The sequence below is a fragment of the Astyanax mexicanus genome, chromosome 4 (assembly GCF_023375975.1).
Source record: "Astyanax mexicanus isolate ESR-SI-001 chromosome 4, AstMex3_surface, whole genome shotgun sequence".
Classification (NCBI taxonomy): domain Eukaryota; kingdom Metazoa; phylum Chordata; class Actinopteri; order Characiformes; family Acestrorhamphidae; genus Astyanax; species Astyanax mexicanus.
Window position 1 is genome coordinate 5,929,785 of NC_064411.1, and position 17,426 is coordinate 5,947,210.

The following is a 17,426-nucleotide window of genomic DNA, read 5'->3' on the forward strand; positions in this document are numbered from 1 at the left end:
GAAAAGCAGTACAGCTGTTTATTAACTATGTAAATATACATTATGTTATAAAATGCAATTTTATATACACGACCTTCCACTTATTTTCTGTTCTAGTGTAATTCATTCATTTCCTAAGTAGAAAACATCTTAAATAGAGAATTAGCCTCCTACCTTAAGGGAAAACCTGGCATTAGCCTGGCCAGAGCTAACTGTTAACTGTAAAATGTTTATTTTAATTACTGAATATTAAATTAATAAATTTTATATATAATTTAAAAAATACAATAATATTTTAAAAGCCGTTGCGCTCAAAAAAAAAATCCAGTGTGATTTTAAGAATTTTTTCATCTTGGGCCAGACCAAATACTGATACTGATAAATGATATGAAATTCTAGTCTCCTATTTTAAGGAAAACCTAGAATTATCCTGGCCCGAGCTGATTTTATACTGTAAAATGAATTAGCAACATAGCATACACAGCCATAATGCAGCAAAAATTTAATATAAGCTGATGGTCCAGTACGATTTTGAAGGATATTTAATCTTGGGCCATGCCAAATACACATGATATAATGAGTTTTAGTCTTCTACTTTAAGAAGAACCTGAAATACTTTATACTTTAAAACGAACTGGCAACATGGCATACAAGCTATAATGCACAAAAATTAATGAATATAAAGCCAGTGATTCCAGTGCGGTTTTGTGAATACTAGAACTCTTCATCTCATGTTTATTTGTTCTGGTCCAAAATGAAAAAGTCCTTCAAAATCATACTGGAACGTCAGCTTAATATTCAATTTTTGGTGCATTATGGCTCGTATGTCATGTTGCTAATTCATTTTACAGTATAAAATCAGCTCGGGCCAGGCTAATTCTAGGTTTTCCTTAACATAGGAGACTTCAATTTCATATCATGTGTATTTGGTCAGGCCCAAGATGAAAAAATTTTTTGAAATCACATTGGAACATTAGCTTTTTATTCATTTTTTGTGCAGTATGGCTCACAAAGGTTTTTAAAATATAATTTTATTAAATATTTTTTTCATTATATATTAAATTGTTAATTATATATTCAATAATTAAAATAAATATTATACAGTATACAATTAGCTCTGGCCAGGCTAATGCCAGGTTTTCTCTTAAAGTATGAGGCTAATTCTCTAGTTAAGATATTTTCTACTTAGTAAATGAATGAATTACACTAGAACAGCACGTTAAAGTAAAACTGGAGAAAGTAAGTGATGGAAGGTAGTGTACATACAACCAAACGAATCAGGAGCTGCGAATATCAAACCAACTTCAGCCTTGTATGAATAATACTGTAATATTTATACTAGGGCTGGGACTTTAGTGCGTTAATTTCGATTAATTAACTACGCAAATACCCATGCGTTAAAAAAAATAACGCATTGTAACGGCAAACTATAAAATAGATACGTAATTCTGGATTAGAGCAGTGGAGAGTGGCATTACATCTGATGGTGTTGTACACAGCCTGCTGGAAACTCAGAAGAAGTCATTAGGGATTTCACCTGTGGGGGCAGCACTAATGCCTGGCAGAATCAGCCGGAGGGAAACAGAAGAAGAAGAACCACAGTAAACATTAGCGACATGGGCGAAGAAGCTGATGAGAACGCTTTAGTTGGCCCCGTGCAGGGGAAGTTTTGTTTTAAAACAGAGTTTCGACAAGAGCGTGGTTGTGTGCAGATTATGCAACAAAGAATTTGCGTATCACCGCAGCGTATCAAGCCTCAAATATCACCTCAATGCAAAACATGTAGCAGCTAGTGCGGCTGGGCAGGGTAAGCAAGACCACAACGGAGAAAATGACGCGCTGGCTTACTACTGGGCTGCTCTCGACTGCAGACCCATTGCAGTGGTAGAAGATAAGGGGCTGAAAGGGTACTTCAGATTGCGTTGTCTGACACTATGTATGAGCTGCCATGCAGAAAAACGATGATAAAAAGAGTTGGACTGAAATTGATTATGTCTATTTTTTTAAATAATTTCAACTGTTGATAAACCCACAAAGTCTGTAATAGCCTCTGAAGCAACAGACATGTTTTCTAATAGTTAGGGGTTACATTGTTCTGAATGTACTTGAAAGGATTGTGTTTAACAAAAAAGGTCTACCTATGCCTATGAAGCTACCTGAATTTCTGAAGTTTACAGGCAATGGCCTGTTGATCTTGGTTTTGAAATAAATAAACAATATTTTGTTGATTAAGCTTATGTATTGTCATTCAAAATCCATGTGGAAAAAATTACTTCTCACTGTTTTCAAGCCAAATATTTATATGCGATTAATTTCGATTAATTAATTTTAAAGCCTGTAGTTAATTCGATTAAAAATTTTAATCAAGTCCCACCCCTAATTTATACTAAATAAAACATTTATATGTACTGTGTTGCAGTTTTACGCTCTGGAAATAAATAAGAAATTGTGTTATAACTTCACAACATACCCACTCAGTTACATCTTTCATTAGGGTAGGCCAGAAGAATCCAGTAATCACCCTGTCTCTCGTGCCTCGTACACTGTTGTGGTTGCCGGTGCCGGAGTTATGGCACTCCATCAAAACAGACCTTTTTTCCTCCTCAGTACAAACAACTAGTCTCATATACGTTTTATTTGGTCCAGTGTAAAACAATCGGTTGTCTGCTTCATATTTAATTACTTATTGATATAATAAAATACTCCGAGCTAAATTAGCTAGCATAGTTAACCTAGCTATACTAACTAGTTCACATAACGGGACACTTCGCTTCCTCAGCTAACGCAAACCTTTCTAAAATATGATATGATTTTAACTTACCTTTTGCTATGAAGTTTTCAGACACACGCCGCGTTTCCTTGCGCATTTTTTTGTTGCATGGTGGAGTAAATGTTCCACTTAAAATGTACTCTTTCAGAGCTCTGTAAAAACGTAAGTCCTTCATTTTGAAACCGCGTTTTACAAGCTGTTTGCGACAGTGTGAGCGGAACCACAACTTGGCATTGCCTACCTGATCTGTGCCCCTGCTCAGTTTGCAATGCGCATGCGTGCGCATGCGCGGAACAAATCGGGCAGGGGGTACAGATCGGGTAGTGACAAGCAGTAGAACCAAAACTTTTGCAGCTCAAAAACCAATCCTGCTTTAGAGCGAGGATAGGACCGCCTACCTAACTATCATACAAATGCAGAAATACAGAAATAAATAAATTAATAAATGTGGCAATAAATCAATAAATAAATGTAGAAATGTTGAAATAAATGAATGAATAAATAAATGAAAAAATAAATAAATGCACATATAAATGAATAAATAAAAATAAATATAAAAAATTAGAAATGTATTTATTAATTTATTTATTTACCTATACAATTATTCATGCGTGTATTTATTTTTTATATATTTATTTATTTATTCATTTCTATGTGTATTTATATATGTATTTATTTATTTCAACATTTATTTATTTATTCATTTATTTATTTCAACATTTATTTATTTCTACATTTATATGTGCATTTATTTATTTATTTATTTATTTATTTATTTATTTATTTATTTATACATATGTCATTTTTGGTCCTCCATACTGTAATACTTAAATATTTAAACACATCTACATTAATTATAAGGAAAATGTGTTGATTATAAAGATTAAAATAATATAAAGACAATTAAAATAAAGATAATTTAATAATTCATTGATGTCTCCTCCTCAGTAAATTTATATCTTACTCCCTGAGAGCATTACACACCCACCAGTATAGTTTTTCTTATTTATATTTTCTGAGTAGGCTCTAAAAGCAAGTTATACCTTCTCTACACATATTTAATTGTACGCTTGTTTCTATAGATACAACTATCAACTAATAGAATCAAAGTACAGTAATAGTTTAATGTTAAATATGTTTATTGCAGTCATATTTACAAATATAATGCTGTTATGTTTTTTCTTTTGTATGACATGACCATTTTAAATTCAGCATCACATTCTTGAAATAAGTACTTGGAAAATTGGGCACCAGCAGAAGCTAAAGTAGGGGCAGCAACATTAAAACATATTAATTTACTGACAATAATAAAATGTATCTATGATTTTCCTATTTCCTTTTTTTGCCAATATAAAACATGAATAATTTAATTGCTCTGAAAAGCTCCACTATTTTACTTAATGTTGTTAAATTCTCCTGTTGTGTCTAACAGGATAACTGTGTGTGTGTAATTTAATTTTAAACTTTTTCAAGTAAAACATTTTTGTCTCTAGTATACTAATATACTGCATACACAAACAACTTCTAGTGTGATTTTACAAATTAGAGAAATGTTGACTAAAGCTTATTTGGTAGTAGTGAGTGTGTTTATATAAAAATGTGCTAGCTAAGTTAATAACATACACTTTTAACGAAGTAGCAGAGTGTGCAGGAACGTATTACTGAACTCTGGAATAAACAATACAAATAAAGATTTTTTTATATTAACTCACAGACACAGCACCATTTTATTTAACTAAAAAGCTAGCTAAAACAAACATTACACAGTGACTTGTAGAGACACACAACCACTAAGTTAACCTAGCTGACTAGCTAGCTAATGTACAACATCTAAACAAAAGTTCTGTGGAAGCATTTAGGTTAGCTAGTAAAGACCAATTCGCTAGCTAACTACCAAATTGGTTAACTAGCAAGCCTAAATGCTTTTACAGTATGTATGTTTGTAAAAGCATTTAAGCTAACGCTAGCAAACTGGCTGGTTTCTATCCTAGCTAGCTAACTGTTTATAGCTTAGCTAACGTAAATACCGAAACAGTACTTCTGTTCTGGCCTTGTACACTAGTTAACAATTTGAATTTCAAGTAAAAACATACTTTTTGGTTGTCTGTTAGTAACTGTTATAGCAACATTAACATTTACATTAACATGAAATGTGTTTAATGCTACATTCTGAGATAATTTAGCTTCAGATAATATCACCTTGATATGCTGCTAAGTTAGCTAGCTTAGCTAACTGAAGAGGCAACACAGATAGGGTTATAAATCATATTTGACGGCCAAAATATTTATTAAGTCAAAATAAATTATATTTCAAAAAAGGTACGTAATACTTAGTTAGGTTTGCTACCTACCTACAAACTTCAAAGGTTTCAGGATAGCTGACAGTTGAGGAACGTTGTAATGTTTGAGGAATCCGCGCGCCAAGTGCTACGAGAAACCGCACGGGTTGAACTGGGCTGATGCGCAGGGGCACCAAGGTAAATATCATCTAGATTCATTTACACTCTAAACGTGATCACACGTTTGGGGTGTGCGCGACGGTTGGTTTTGGGGTCTAGGGATGCTGATCGTGTGTGTGCGTGTGTGTGCGTGTAGCAGTACTATAACAGGCTCTGTGTGTGTGTGTGTGTTTGTGTGTGTGTACTATAACAGGCTCTGTGTGTGTGTGTGTACTATAACAGGCTGTATGTGTGTGTTTGTGTGTGTGTGTGTGTGTGTGTGTGTGTGTGTGTGTGTGTGTGCGTGTAGCAGTACTATAACAGGCTCTGTGTGCGTGCGTGTGTGTGTGAGGAGCAGCATAACAGCGGGAGTAAGTATTCTTACTGACAGGAGTCATCTATAACTGTAAATAAAAAGAAAATATACAAGTCAGCTTTGGTAGAAAAGTGCTAACAGTAGGGAACAGTCAGTTTTCCACTTTGTTAGTGCAGTGCTGGTACAGGGTCGTCTGCCGTATTTGAGCCAGGACACACCTGTGTTCAGAGAATCAACAGGTTAGGTGCGACAGTCGTTCACCAGCACCAAAACGACTGCTCAGTGACACTGATGTAGAACACTCAGAAAGTGACACTGGGCCAGCTGTGGGCCAGAAGTATTTTTCTGCTTGCGACTCTAAACCAGCAGTGCCGACTTAGAAACGACTCCGGGCCAAAGTCGCTGGCTATCTGGGCATGTACTGCATAAATATCTCCATTTGCAAAAACAGTATTTATAATAAACGGTATGATATAAATATCAAACATAATACAAAATAACAAAGAATTATACAACTTAAATAAAAAAAAAAAAAAAAAAAAAAAAAAAAATATATATATATATATATATATATATATATAACATCAATAAAAACAGCAAATCATATTCTTGAATAAATACTTAAATGCACTAGACTGATGTAGTAGATGAATAATAAACTGATACTATTATTGCTACTGGAACAAAGCCTCTGGGGTGGGTTTCCCGAAAACGAACAACCTTAGCGAATAACGAACGAACTAACGAATGACGTGAGTAAAGAACGAGCCAGTTCTGCGAGTGTTTCCCAAAGAGCTTCGCAACGTGAAAATTAACAAAGGAGGTTAAAGAACGTCTTTGTTGACTCCTCCCCCGAAACAGCGCACTCAATCGATCCACACATATCGATTATTATGCAGTATTTATTCAGTATTACACCCTAAAAATGTAAAAAAGTGTTGTAATCATCAATATTATACATATTTTGAAATTTAAATTACAAAAGGATGTACTTTGGCATTAATAAAATACTCCTACAGATACATATGGCTAAATAAATAAGTCATATGTTTATATATAAATGTTTAATAAACATTAAACTTTTTTAAAACTATTATTGTTAATATACATATATATTATATTAATAGGTATTGTACTAATATTATTAATATTGATAATAATATTAATTTATTATTATTATTAATAATATAAAAATAATTATTGTTCCTGTGTGTGTGTGTGTGTGTGTGTATATATATATATATGTGTATATATATATATATATATATGTGTATATATATATATATATATATATATATATATATATATATATATATATTGTTGTAAAAAGAAAATGAAAGATGGGTTACTGCGTGTTCGTTTTGAAAATCGCAGACAGGTGGAGTGGAGTTGAAAGCAAATCAAGTATTTATTACAAAATACTGAATTCAGGAGAACCAATACATACAAGACAGTTAGCAGCCATCAAATAGTAAAAGTTCTGACCCCCCTCTGATCTGACTCCATGTTTATACCCCAAATGACGTGAAACCTGCTGATGAGGCGTTGCTAAAATCATCTTATGTTAGCATGCATAATTTCACGTGTTAGTAATCCGTTTCACGTGTCTGACTGGACCACTAGTGCTTGGCCTTGACTGTGTCCAGCCAGAACTGAACATTGTGGCATTATCTGTGTGCGTGTGCGTCACTCCCCGCTTTGAAGCAGCTGCAGGTTTAGGGAGGCACCCACACACAGAGAAGGCCGCTTTGGTCTAAGAGCTTCCCCTGTATCAATTTAGTTCATACAGAGTGCACCAGTCGATGATTGATGGCCGTTAGTTAGGATCATGCAGTGACCAAAATGCCTTAAGCATGAGCTAAACAAGTCACACAATGGATTTCTTATGTTATATGTTAATGTGTTAGTGGCGCCTGGTTAGTCCGCCATACAATAGATCCTATGTGTTAGTAAATGCCTTATGTATCATGTGGGTTAGTTTGTCATATAATAGAGTCTGTGTTAGTTACATGCCTGATCAAGCAAAGTTTAACTATATGTGTAAATAATATATATTGTGAGTATTGGTTAATCTTCTATATAAATGTGTATAAAATACAATGTGAGGATTGGATAATCTTCTATATAAATGTGTATAAAATACAAGGTTTCACACAATGATTATGTAATTATAGATGCTAAAGTTAAGTAATCATTATTGAAGGATATTTGTCAACACACCCAAGGTATAATAAACGTTAACTCTTCAATATACACACACACACACACACTGTGAAGCTCCAGCTCATCCTAAATCAACATCTCAGTTGGGTTTAGGTCAGGGGATTTTGAAGGCCATGCACCTCTTTGTTAACTAGATAATTCCATATGCGTCAATTAATTGTTTTCATAGTTTTAATATTAATCGACAATGTAAAAAAAAAAAAAAACATTAAATGAGACGTGTCAACTTTTGACTGGTATTTATATATTTTCGAGCTGACACACCCCAGAGTTTGCCCAGATGAACGGCCACGATGTTGGTTAGAAGCACCTAAATAAAGAATAATATTAAATATTACCTGCACATTCACCGATACCCTTTACAATACGTGTAGGTGTGAGTAAAGACACTGCAGGCGTCCCCTGCACCGGACCTACAGTACCAGGAATTTTCCCAATAGCATGGAAATATATTGTATTGTGCTGTAATTCCCGGGCTGGTGGGAAGTGTATATAAGTGTGTGTATGCCACATAACAGCCTGATTACAGAATCCACGGACTTGGTGACTTTGCAGCTTTGCTTAGACCGTGAGCATCATCTGCAGGAATCTGGATTTTTAATAATTTATGGGTTTGATTGGTCAATTCCAGTATGCCCAGTTAGACTACACAGAGAAAGTTGGCATTATAATATAATATAATATAATATATGATATAATATATGATATAATATAATATAATAATATTAATTATTATAATAATAATTATATATATAATATAATTGATTATAATTAATAGTAACATAATATAATTGCTTCAAGCAGGGAAATTATAATTTTTCTCCCTCAAAATTGGCGGTCCCTGGTGTTTAAGGTGCTGAACTGCAAGTAGAGATCCCCTAAAGAAGCTCTTAAGAATAACGACTGGGTGAGGGCACTCGTTAATCTGCGAGCGAGTTTACGTAGTACTTTAGTTAAACACGGGTTTGGGAAACACTCTTTAATTAACGATCAATCTTAAGTACGAGTTAACGAAGTTCTTAGCGTAACGAAGCTTTCAGGAAACCCACCCCTGATCTCTATTATTAATTTTATTCCTCTTGCTTGTAGACTTGGAACCAAAATGTCATCCGAATCAAACCAGTAAAAAAAATTCTAATTGAATATAACATTAGTTTTTGCATTAAGGTTTTTATCTCAGCAATAATAATGAAGGAGAAAATAGATGTACTTTACATAAATAGAACAGATATAGTTAATCATAATATCAAAAATGAATATTGTTTATGCATTAATATAGCATAGATCATAAATGAACTATTTTTTTGAAGAGACTGCATGAGACGATGCTTCCGTCCACCTGAACGGTCCCGTGCATTCCAAAGCCAAACCTTTGCAACCTGCTCGATCTCTGCATCCTTTGGTGGTGGCATGATTGATCTCCTCACGGCCTCTTAAAATAATAATATAGAGATATGAGAATGCAGTCAGGTAAATACTACATCTGTTAGTGTCTTTTCATGTACAATGCTTAATTTTAGAGAAATTTGCAGACTGTATTTGATTACAGTGATTCTTATATAGTGATAGTTATTTGAATTTGAATTTCTTCAGGCTATTCATGGTGAAACATAAATAGCCTTTACAGTCACTGTGTGTGACTGGTAGTTACATTCTATAAACATGTGAGGTGGCCGATATCAGGATATCAGGTTCACAAAAATACCAAAACTTTTTAAAATGATATCTTTCCCTTAGCTTAACTGGCTATCTTTGCATTAGCTTAACTGAATATCTTTCCCTTAGCTTAACTGGCTAGCTTTCCATTAGCTTAACTGAATATCTTTCCCTTAGCTTAACTGGCTAGCTTTCCATTAGCTTAACTGAATATCTTTCCCTTAGCTTAACTGGCTATCTTTGCATTTGCTTAACTGGATATCTTTCCCTTAGCTTAGCTGGATATCTTTCCCTTAGCTTAACTGGCTAGCTTTCCATTAGCTTATTTGAATATCTTTCCCTTAGCTTAACTGGCTATCTTTCCCTTAGCTTGACTGGCTAGCTTTCCATTAGCTTAATTGAATATCTTTCCCTTAGCTTAACTGGCTATCTTTCCCTTAGCTTGACTTGCTATCTTTGCATTAGCTTAACTGGCTATCTTTCCCTTAGCTTAACTGGCTAGCTTTCCATTAGCTTAATTGAATATCTTTCCCTTAGCTTAACTGGCTATCTTTCCCTTAGCTTGACTGGCTATCTTTGCATTAGCTTAACTGGCTATCTTTCCCTTAGCTTAACTGGCTAGCTTTCCGTTAGCTTAACTGGATATCTTTCCCTTAGCTTAACTGGCTATCTTTCCCTTAGCTTAGCTGGATATCTTTCCCTTAGCTTAACTGGCTATATTTCCGTTAGCTTAGCTGGATATCTTTCCCTTAGCTTAACTGGCTATATTTCCGTTAGCTTAGCTGGCTAGCTTTCCCTTAGCTTAACTGGCTATCTTTCCCTTAGCTTAACTGGCTATTTTTCCCTTAGCTTAACTGGCTATCTTTCCCTTAGCTTTACTGGCTATCTTTCCCTTAGCTTTACTGGCTATCTTTCCCTTAGCTTAACTGGCTATATTTCCGTTAGCTTAGCTGGATATCTTTCCCTTAGCTTAACTGGCTATCTTTCCCTTAGCTTAACTGGTTATTTTTCCCTTAGCTTAACTGGCTATCTTTCCCTTAGCTTAAGTGGATATCTTTCCCTTAGCTTAAGTGGATATCTTTCCATTTTCCATTTCCCTTAATATTTCCCTTAGCAAGCCATTGTTCCCTTAGCTGGTTATTGTTGACATACTTGGATATAAAGTTAACTTACTTAACAGCCGTCTTTCTCCAAGAGCCGAGATAAGCTGCCAACTTGGGAGCCCCTCGTGTTATTTAAATGTGAGGTAAATTCTCATTCTAACTTAGCACAATGCTAACTTTTTTTTAGCACAATGCTAACTTCAACATAGCTACCCTTATAATGCTACAATAACCTGAGAGTGGTAACTGCATTAGCACCACATTAGCGTATCTTAGCAAAAAATAGAAAAGCGTATAGTAGAACAGAAATTATAACTTACCTTTCAGTCACTTTGACAGACCAAAGTCACTCACTGACTTTGCCTTTAAGCTTGATCGTTGCTCTGTGGTAAAGGCACGTGCAGGGAGGGGGGAGGGGAGGGGGGTGGATTTGTTGGTTACATGATCCTCACAATTAAATATCACATGAAAAAATAAAAAAAATATGTAACTTTTATAACCTTGCTGGCCTACACAAAGTGTATAGTCAAGCACAAAAACATTTATAATTTAATATTTTTATTTATTTATTATCAGCACTACCAATAATAAAGGTGAGATTATGAATCAGCACCATGGAGCAAAGTCGTAGCTATCCAAAATATTAAATACAAATATTTTTATAAATAAAAATGTATAGCTATACAGTATATGTCTTGAAAAATATAAAGGTCTCTGCACAACTCTGCTGTGGTACCTTGATTTTTCTCCACTTTTGGTTTAGAAAATCTTTCAGAGCTGATACTACATTTCACACAGTGTTGCTCCTATCCACTAAGCTAGCTAATCTACCTAGCTCTCACAGACAAAAACAATAAAAAATATTCAGATACCCTTCATATGAACTTGTTATGACACAAACTTTCAGATTGTAAAATATTGTATGGTAAATTTGGGCTGAGCCAGAGTAACCTAGCATAGGATTTGTGTGGGCATGCTCACATATGTGTGCGTGTTGCCCACATATAACACACAATGCCTACAGTGTGTAAATGGTGCAGGCTGAATTAGGGCTGACCCACAGTGGCCCTGCATGAGATTTGTGTGCACATGCCAAAGTGCAGGTTGCCGACATATAACCCATACCGGGTATGAAATGGTGCAGGCTGAATTTGGGCTGACCACACTGGCTCTGCATGGGAATTGTGTGGGCATGCTAAACTGTGCTTTGCCCACATATATCCCTCACTGGCCCTTCAGGGTGTGAAATGGTGCAGGCTGAATGTGGGCTGACCCACAGTGGGCCTGCCTGGGATTTGTGTGGGCGCATCAAAGTGTTGGCTGTCCAAATAATTCCCACACTGGGCCTACAGGGGCATTAATGCACTGGACCAGTTCAGGCTAGCCCACAGCGGCCTTTTATAGGATTTGAGTGGGCGAGCCAATGAACAGGCTGCCCACAGAAAACCCATGTTGGGCCTGTTTGGAATTTTAATGGGCTAGCCCCTGCCCACAGTGCCCGCACTTAGCCCACGAAGGGCCGATGTGTAGCTTTTTGCTGGGTAATAATGCACTCCATATATGCAGGATTAAAGTAAAATAAATTATACTGGACATATACATATATAAAATGTCTCTAGAAGATATATAATAGAAAATGAAAACAGTGTGAATTTTTCTTTTGCTTAAAACAGCAAGAAAGTACTACCCTGAATGTGATAATTAGGGGTGGGTGATATGGCTCCATATTTCAGGGTAATATAGTTCATGATGTTCAAAAATATTGGCAACATTATTTCTTACGATATTTATGGCATACTGCCTTATTAAAACAGATTAATGTCATTTCTGGAGCTGTGATTGTATGCAGATAAATTATCCCATAAATGGTCCTACACCTGAATAAAAAAAGTAATATTATCTAATTTCTAGAACATAAAAACAGGAAGGGGTAGGTCGAGACTCTTCATCAAGCATATACATTTAATACAGGCTTTTTCTGCTTCCGGTCACTGAAATTATTGTATTGAAAAACTAAATATTTGATTATAAAAGGTGAGGGGTAGAGATATACTGCAAGTCAGAAAATTACAAAGATATTTATAAGATAAAATGAGATACACTTTGTTAGAGCAGTATGACATATTTACAGCTAGTGCTGGACGATATGGCCAAAATTTATATCACGATACATTCCTTAATTTCGGTCGATACAATATAATTTCGATATCGATATAAATATTTGGAAGGCCTCAGAAAAACTGTTAGGAATCCCTGCAATGGAAATCTGTACCTATTACTGTCTTTAAAGCCTCCTCTCATAAAAAACTGTATAATACTTTAGAAATTAAAAAATGGTCAGAATGAATTAATGCTCACCTTTATTTGCATGTAGCAATATAAAAACATGACATCTCTGTCAAACACAAACCAATAACCTATTTACATTTTACCAATATAAATAACTTTACATTACAACAGAGGCAGAGCTTCTTATTCTTTTGTAAACATATTTAACAGATCAAAACAAAAGTGCCTCATCCAGGATAAAGAATGCAGAAAGCCTTCATTTATATAAAAGGAACACGATATCACCGTCAAATAAACAAACCTATATCAACTAGAAATAACTTAGATACAACATAAACTACATAAGTGCTTCAGCCAGAATAAGGAAGATATTGTGTGTAGTGAAACTGCTTGAGGTGGTGGAACAGATTAGATGCATTACCGTTGCTAGTCAACTCCACTTTCTGACACAATTGGGAGCAAGCTGAAGTTTATCAGACCTTTGAAAGCCGAACCACTGAATTAGACCTGCCTCCCTCAACTATCTCTCCTGTTTAATCACTTGTGGAAGCATCAGGTGTGCTCATTCTGCATCTAAAATCTAAAATTCTGCATCAGGGCCGAGCCTAATCGAGGAACTCGGTTCGGCCGCACTGCGCTCCGCTCGGCTTCATAGCGGGAGGTTCTAGGTGTGGACCGGAGCGCAGCCGAGCTTCAAGTTTTAGTAGTATGGATTATAGTGTAAAGTGTGATACTACTAAAGTAGTAGTATAACACTGTATTCAGTGCTGGACAGCAGCAGTGTTTCTGCTACATACATTTTGCAGCTGCAGCCTGCTGACAGTCAAGATACAACTAAATATTAAAATGTCTGTGAATTTATAATGGGATAAAAGTACTGAAGCCTTTATTGTAGTATGAAGGTGTCCCAGTATTTTTCTCCATATAGTGTAACTAATGTAGGTAGTTATTTTTGGTTAATTGACCTGCTTTTATTTTAATACACAATTTTTTTTTCTTTGTTTTTCCAGAATAAACAACCAGGATATTTAATAAAGAGCAGTTAAACTGCTGAAAGAGGTGAAGCACAAGCCATCCAGAAGAATCTCCTGAAAACGCAGAAATTGTTTGCTACATTTCACAGACAGATGGAGCCAAGTCCCAACATGGAGAAACATCAGCACTCTGTCAAGAGTTTTACTAAACAGAGTGATATCAAAAAACACCAGCGCATTCACACAGGAGAGAAACCGTATTACTGCTCCGATTGTGGGAAGAGTTTTAATCAACAGAGTGATCTCAAAAAACACCAGCGCATTCACACAGGAGAGAAACCGTATCACTGCTCAGACTGTGGGAAGAGTTTTACTGAACAGAGTAGTCTCAAAATACACCAGCGCATTCACACAGGAGAGAAACCGTATCACTGCTCAGACTGTGGGAAGAGTTTTACTAAACAGAGTGATCTCAAAAAACACCAGCGCATTCACACAGGAGAGAAACCGTATTACTGTTTCGACTGTGGGAAGAGTTTTACTCAACAGAGTAGTCTCAAAATACACCAGCGCATTCACACAGGAGAGAAACCGTATTACTGTTTCGACTGTGGGAAGAGTTTTACTAAACAGAGTAATCTCAAAAAACACCAACGCATTCACACAGGAGAGAAACCGTATTACTGCTCAGACTGTGATAAGTGTTTTACTACACAGAGTCATCTCAAACTGCACCAGCGCATTCACACAGGAGAGAAACCATATTACTGCTCCGATTGTGGGAAGAGTTTTACTGAACAGAGTAGTCTCAAAATACACCAGCGCATTCACACAGGAGAGAAACCGTATCACTGCTCAGACTGTGGGAAGAGTTTTAATCAACAGAGTAATCTCAAACTGCACCAGCGCATTCACACAGGAGAGAAACCGTATCACTGCTCAGACTGTGGGAAGAGTTTTAATCAACAGAGTACTCTCAAACTGCATCAGCGCATTCACACAGGAGAGAAACCGTATCACTGCTCAGACTGTGGGAAGAGTTTTACTAAACAGAGTAATCTCAAAAAACACCAGCGCATTCACACAGGAGAGAAACCATATCACTGCTCAGACTGTGGGAAGAGTTTTACTTTACAGAGTGAACTTATATTACATCAGTGCATTCACAAAAGATAGAAAAGTATCCCAAATCTGTTCCTCTGCCATAAAAAATGCAAACCTTAAATCTTTCAGACAGCCAAAAACACCTCATCATGCACAAAATCTTCACTCTGTTACAAGAACTTCATTTAAAAATGGCTTTTTACAGGTTCAGAAAAATGAATCTTATCCAGAGATGATGTTTACTGAATTTCATGCTGTGTTTTTATGTATGTTTGTATACCTACATTAGTTAATGCCTGCAGAGCTCTTCAACACTTAGTGTTGTGTTTTAAGAGGTTTTTACACACAGAATCATAAATGGTACCACTAACAGCATAAACTAGGAACATACATTTTTACATTTTTTTCAGTGATATGCTGAATAAATAATAAAGCGATGATGCTAGCTCAGAGTAAAATCGTATATTAAATCTCAGCATTAGCTTTAGAACTAATAATAAACAAAAGTGAGGATTTTATCATTCTGGGACATTTTTAGGTTTAAAAATTGAATATGCTTTGCCATAAGTAGGAAATGATCATTTGGTCAACTTATGTCATTTACAGCCTTAACACATTCTCAATTGTTTACATATAAAAACTTTCTTTATTTTTTCCTCCACTCCACATTTGTAGTTTGTAGTTGGAGCGAGGGCACTGCCAGTGTTTGCTCCAGATGTTAGATTAGCATTACTTAGTCTTTTAAAATTTAGATGTCGTAGTTTAAAGGAGTAGAGTATTCTTAGGATTAGAGAATATTCTTAGCTTGCAACAAAAGGCCAACAAAATCCTTTTCAGAGTTAAAAAGAAAAAAAAAAAAACGGTCTAGCTGTAGTTTCCATACTGAAAGCAACACTCAGCAGGCTATGCAGCAGTAAGACTGCAGGATCCTTGATTCCCTCTACTGCACATGTGTCAAACACAAGGCCCGCGGGCCAAATGTGGCCACATCCAAGCGAGAGCTTGTAAGATCTTAGTGTCTATAATAAATAGGTCAGAAGCGTTCTTTGACCAAAAACTACATTTCCCACAACGCTTTCGATTGTATTACCCGCGAAGTTACGGCTTACTGCCACTACACACGGCAGTGTAGTCATTGATGTGGAAACCCTGCCGGAGGGAAGGTGTAACTTCGCGGGTGGAATTGAGACATACAAACGTTTATCCCATAATGTCCAGAAAAAGAGAAGCTGATGCAAACGGACGGCTGTGCTTCAAGGCGAAAGACCGGTATGCCTTTTGTGTTACGAAGAGTGTTACTGACCAAAATAAACGCTTGTTAGGAGAGATATAAGTTCTGTGTAAATATTTATACGACAATAGCTGACAAAATCTGTTTTAATGACGTTAATAAACATCACTGGGACAGCGCTAGTCGCAGTTTCACCACAGCAAAGGACGAGGACGTGAATCACTTATCTAACCAGCCCCAAACTGATTTCTGCCCCCAATAACCCTTTCAATAACCTCCAATAGCCTTTAATAGTCTTCAGTAGCCTTCAACAGTCTAACCTTGCAGCCGTGGTGTGTTCACTAAACTCCGTAGTTATAAACATCCTGAGGTTAGCAGCGCGCTAACTGACCTGTTTATAATGTAATCCCAGCAGTGACTCCGTGACGCTGCTCTAAACTGCTGCTGTTAGCTGCTTGAGCATGATGAACTGTAGAGAGCTGTATTATCTGTTTAGTGGGGTTATTTTATTTCATACACGGAAGAAATTTTAAAAAGGCTCCAGACTGGCTCAGCTGAGCCCTGTAGCCCGTGGCTGGGCTGTAGCTCTGACTGAGTAAAGACTGCGGGCTTGTGCTGCTGCTGCAGCTCTGACTAGTGGTTGGATGAGGAACTGCTAAATCTGAGGAAATGCTAAATCTATCACATGTTCTTAACAGCTCACAATTTTTAATTTTATATTTATTAAGCCTTATTTCAGTATCAAACGTTTTGATCAAAGTTAATGTAACTTGTATTTTATGTCATTCCTATTCACTTGACTAGTTTGGTTCTTGATTGATGGAGTTTTTGGATTTCATAACATGACAAATTAAAAGGATTTATGTTAATAGAGCAACAAGCAAACATTTTTTCCATGCAACTGTAATATTTGATTGAATAAATAATATATTGAGAGTTATTTAACATTAAGGAGTAATTACATTCATTTTATATTACATTTGGTTACATTTTATTACATTTATACGTTACATCTGGCCCTCAGAGGACAGCCAATATGCCAATGTGGCCCTCGGCTAAAATGAGTTTGACACCCCTGCTCTACTGGTTTTCTCATTGGTCTATGGTTCAGTCAGTCTGATTAAAAATCTGCAAGTTAATCTACAGGGATATTTGGTTGTGTTGTGTTGCTAAAGTTATATACTCTGTTATCTTTTCCTTATTTGGTATCGTTTTGCTAAAGGGTTTTTTTTATATCTCTAAAGGTACTAAAAATATCTAATCCATTTACTTTATTGATTGTTTTATCCAGTACCAGCTATTATCGTTGTTTTACATCACCTTATGTATTTACTCATATTCAT

At 35.9% G+C, this 17,426-nt stretch overlaps 2 protein-coding genes across 2 annotated transcripts in view; both read left to right on the forward strand.

The window, feature by feature from the left end:
- The window catches only part of LOC125801167 (zinc finger protein 484-like), a 634,928-nt gene that overhangs the window by 19,552 nt on the left and 597,950 nt on the right, over positions 1-17,426 (forward strand). The window lies entirely within an intron of this gene.
- Positions 1-17,426, forward strand: part of LOC125801327 (zinc finger protein 239-like) — an 89,956-nt gene that overhangs the window by 10,924 nt on the left and 61,606 nt on the right. The window contains exon 2 of the mRNA XM_049477868.1: positions 13,785-16,015. Coding sequence (XP_049333825.1) covers positions 13,902-14,924 — 1,023 coding nt within the window. The 5' untranslated portion in view covers positions 13,785-13,901 and the 3' untranslated portion in view covers positions 14,925-16,015. The remainder of the gene's footprint in view (positions 1-13,784; positions 16,016-17,426) is intronic.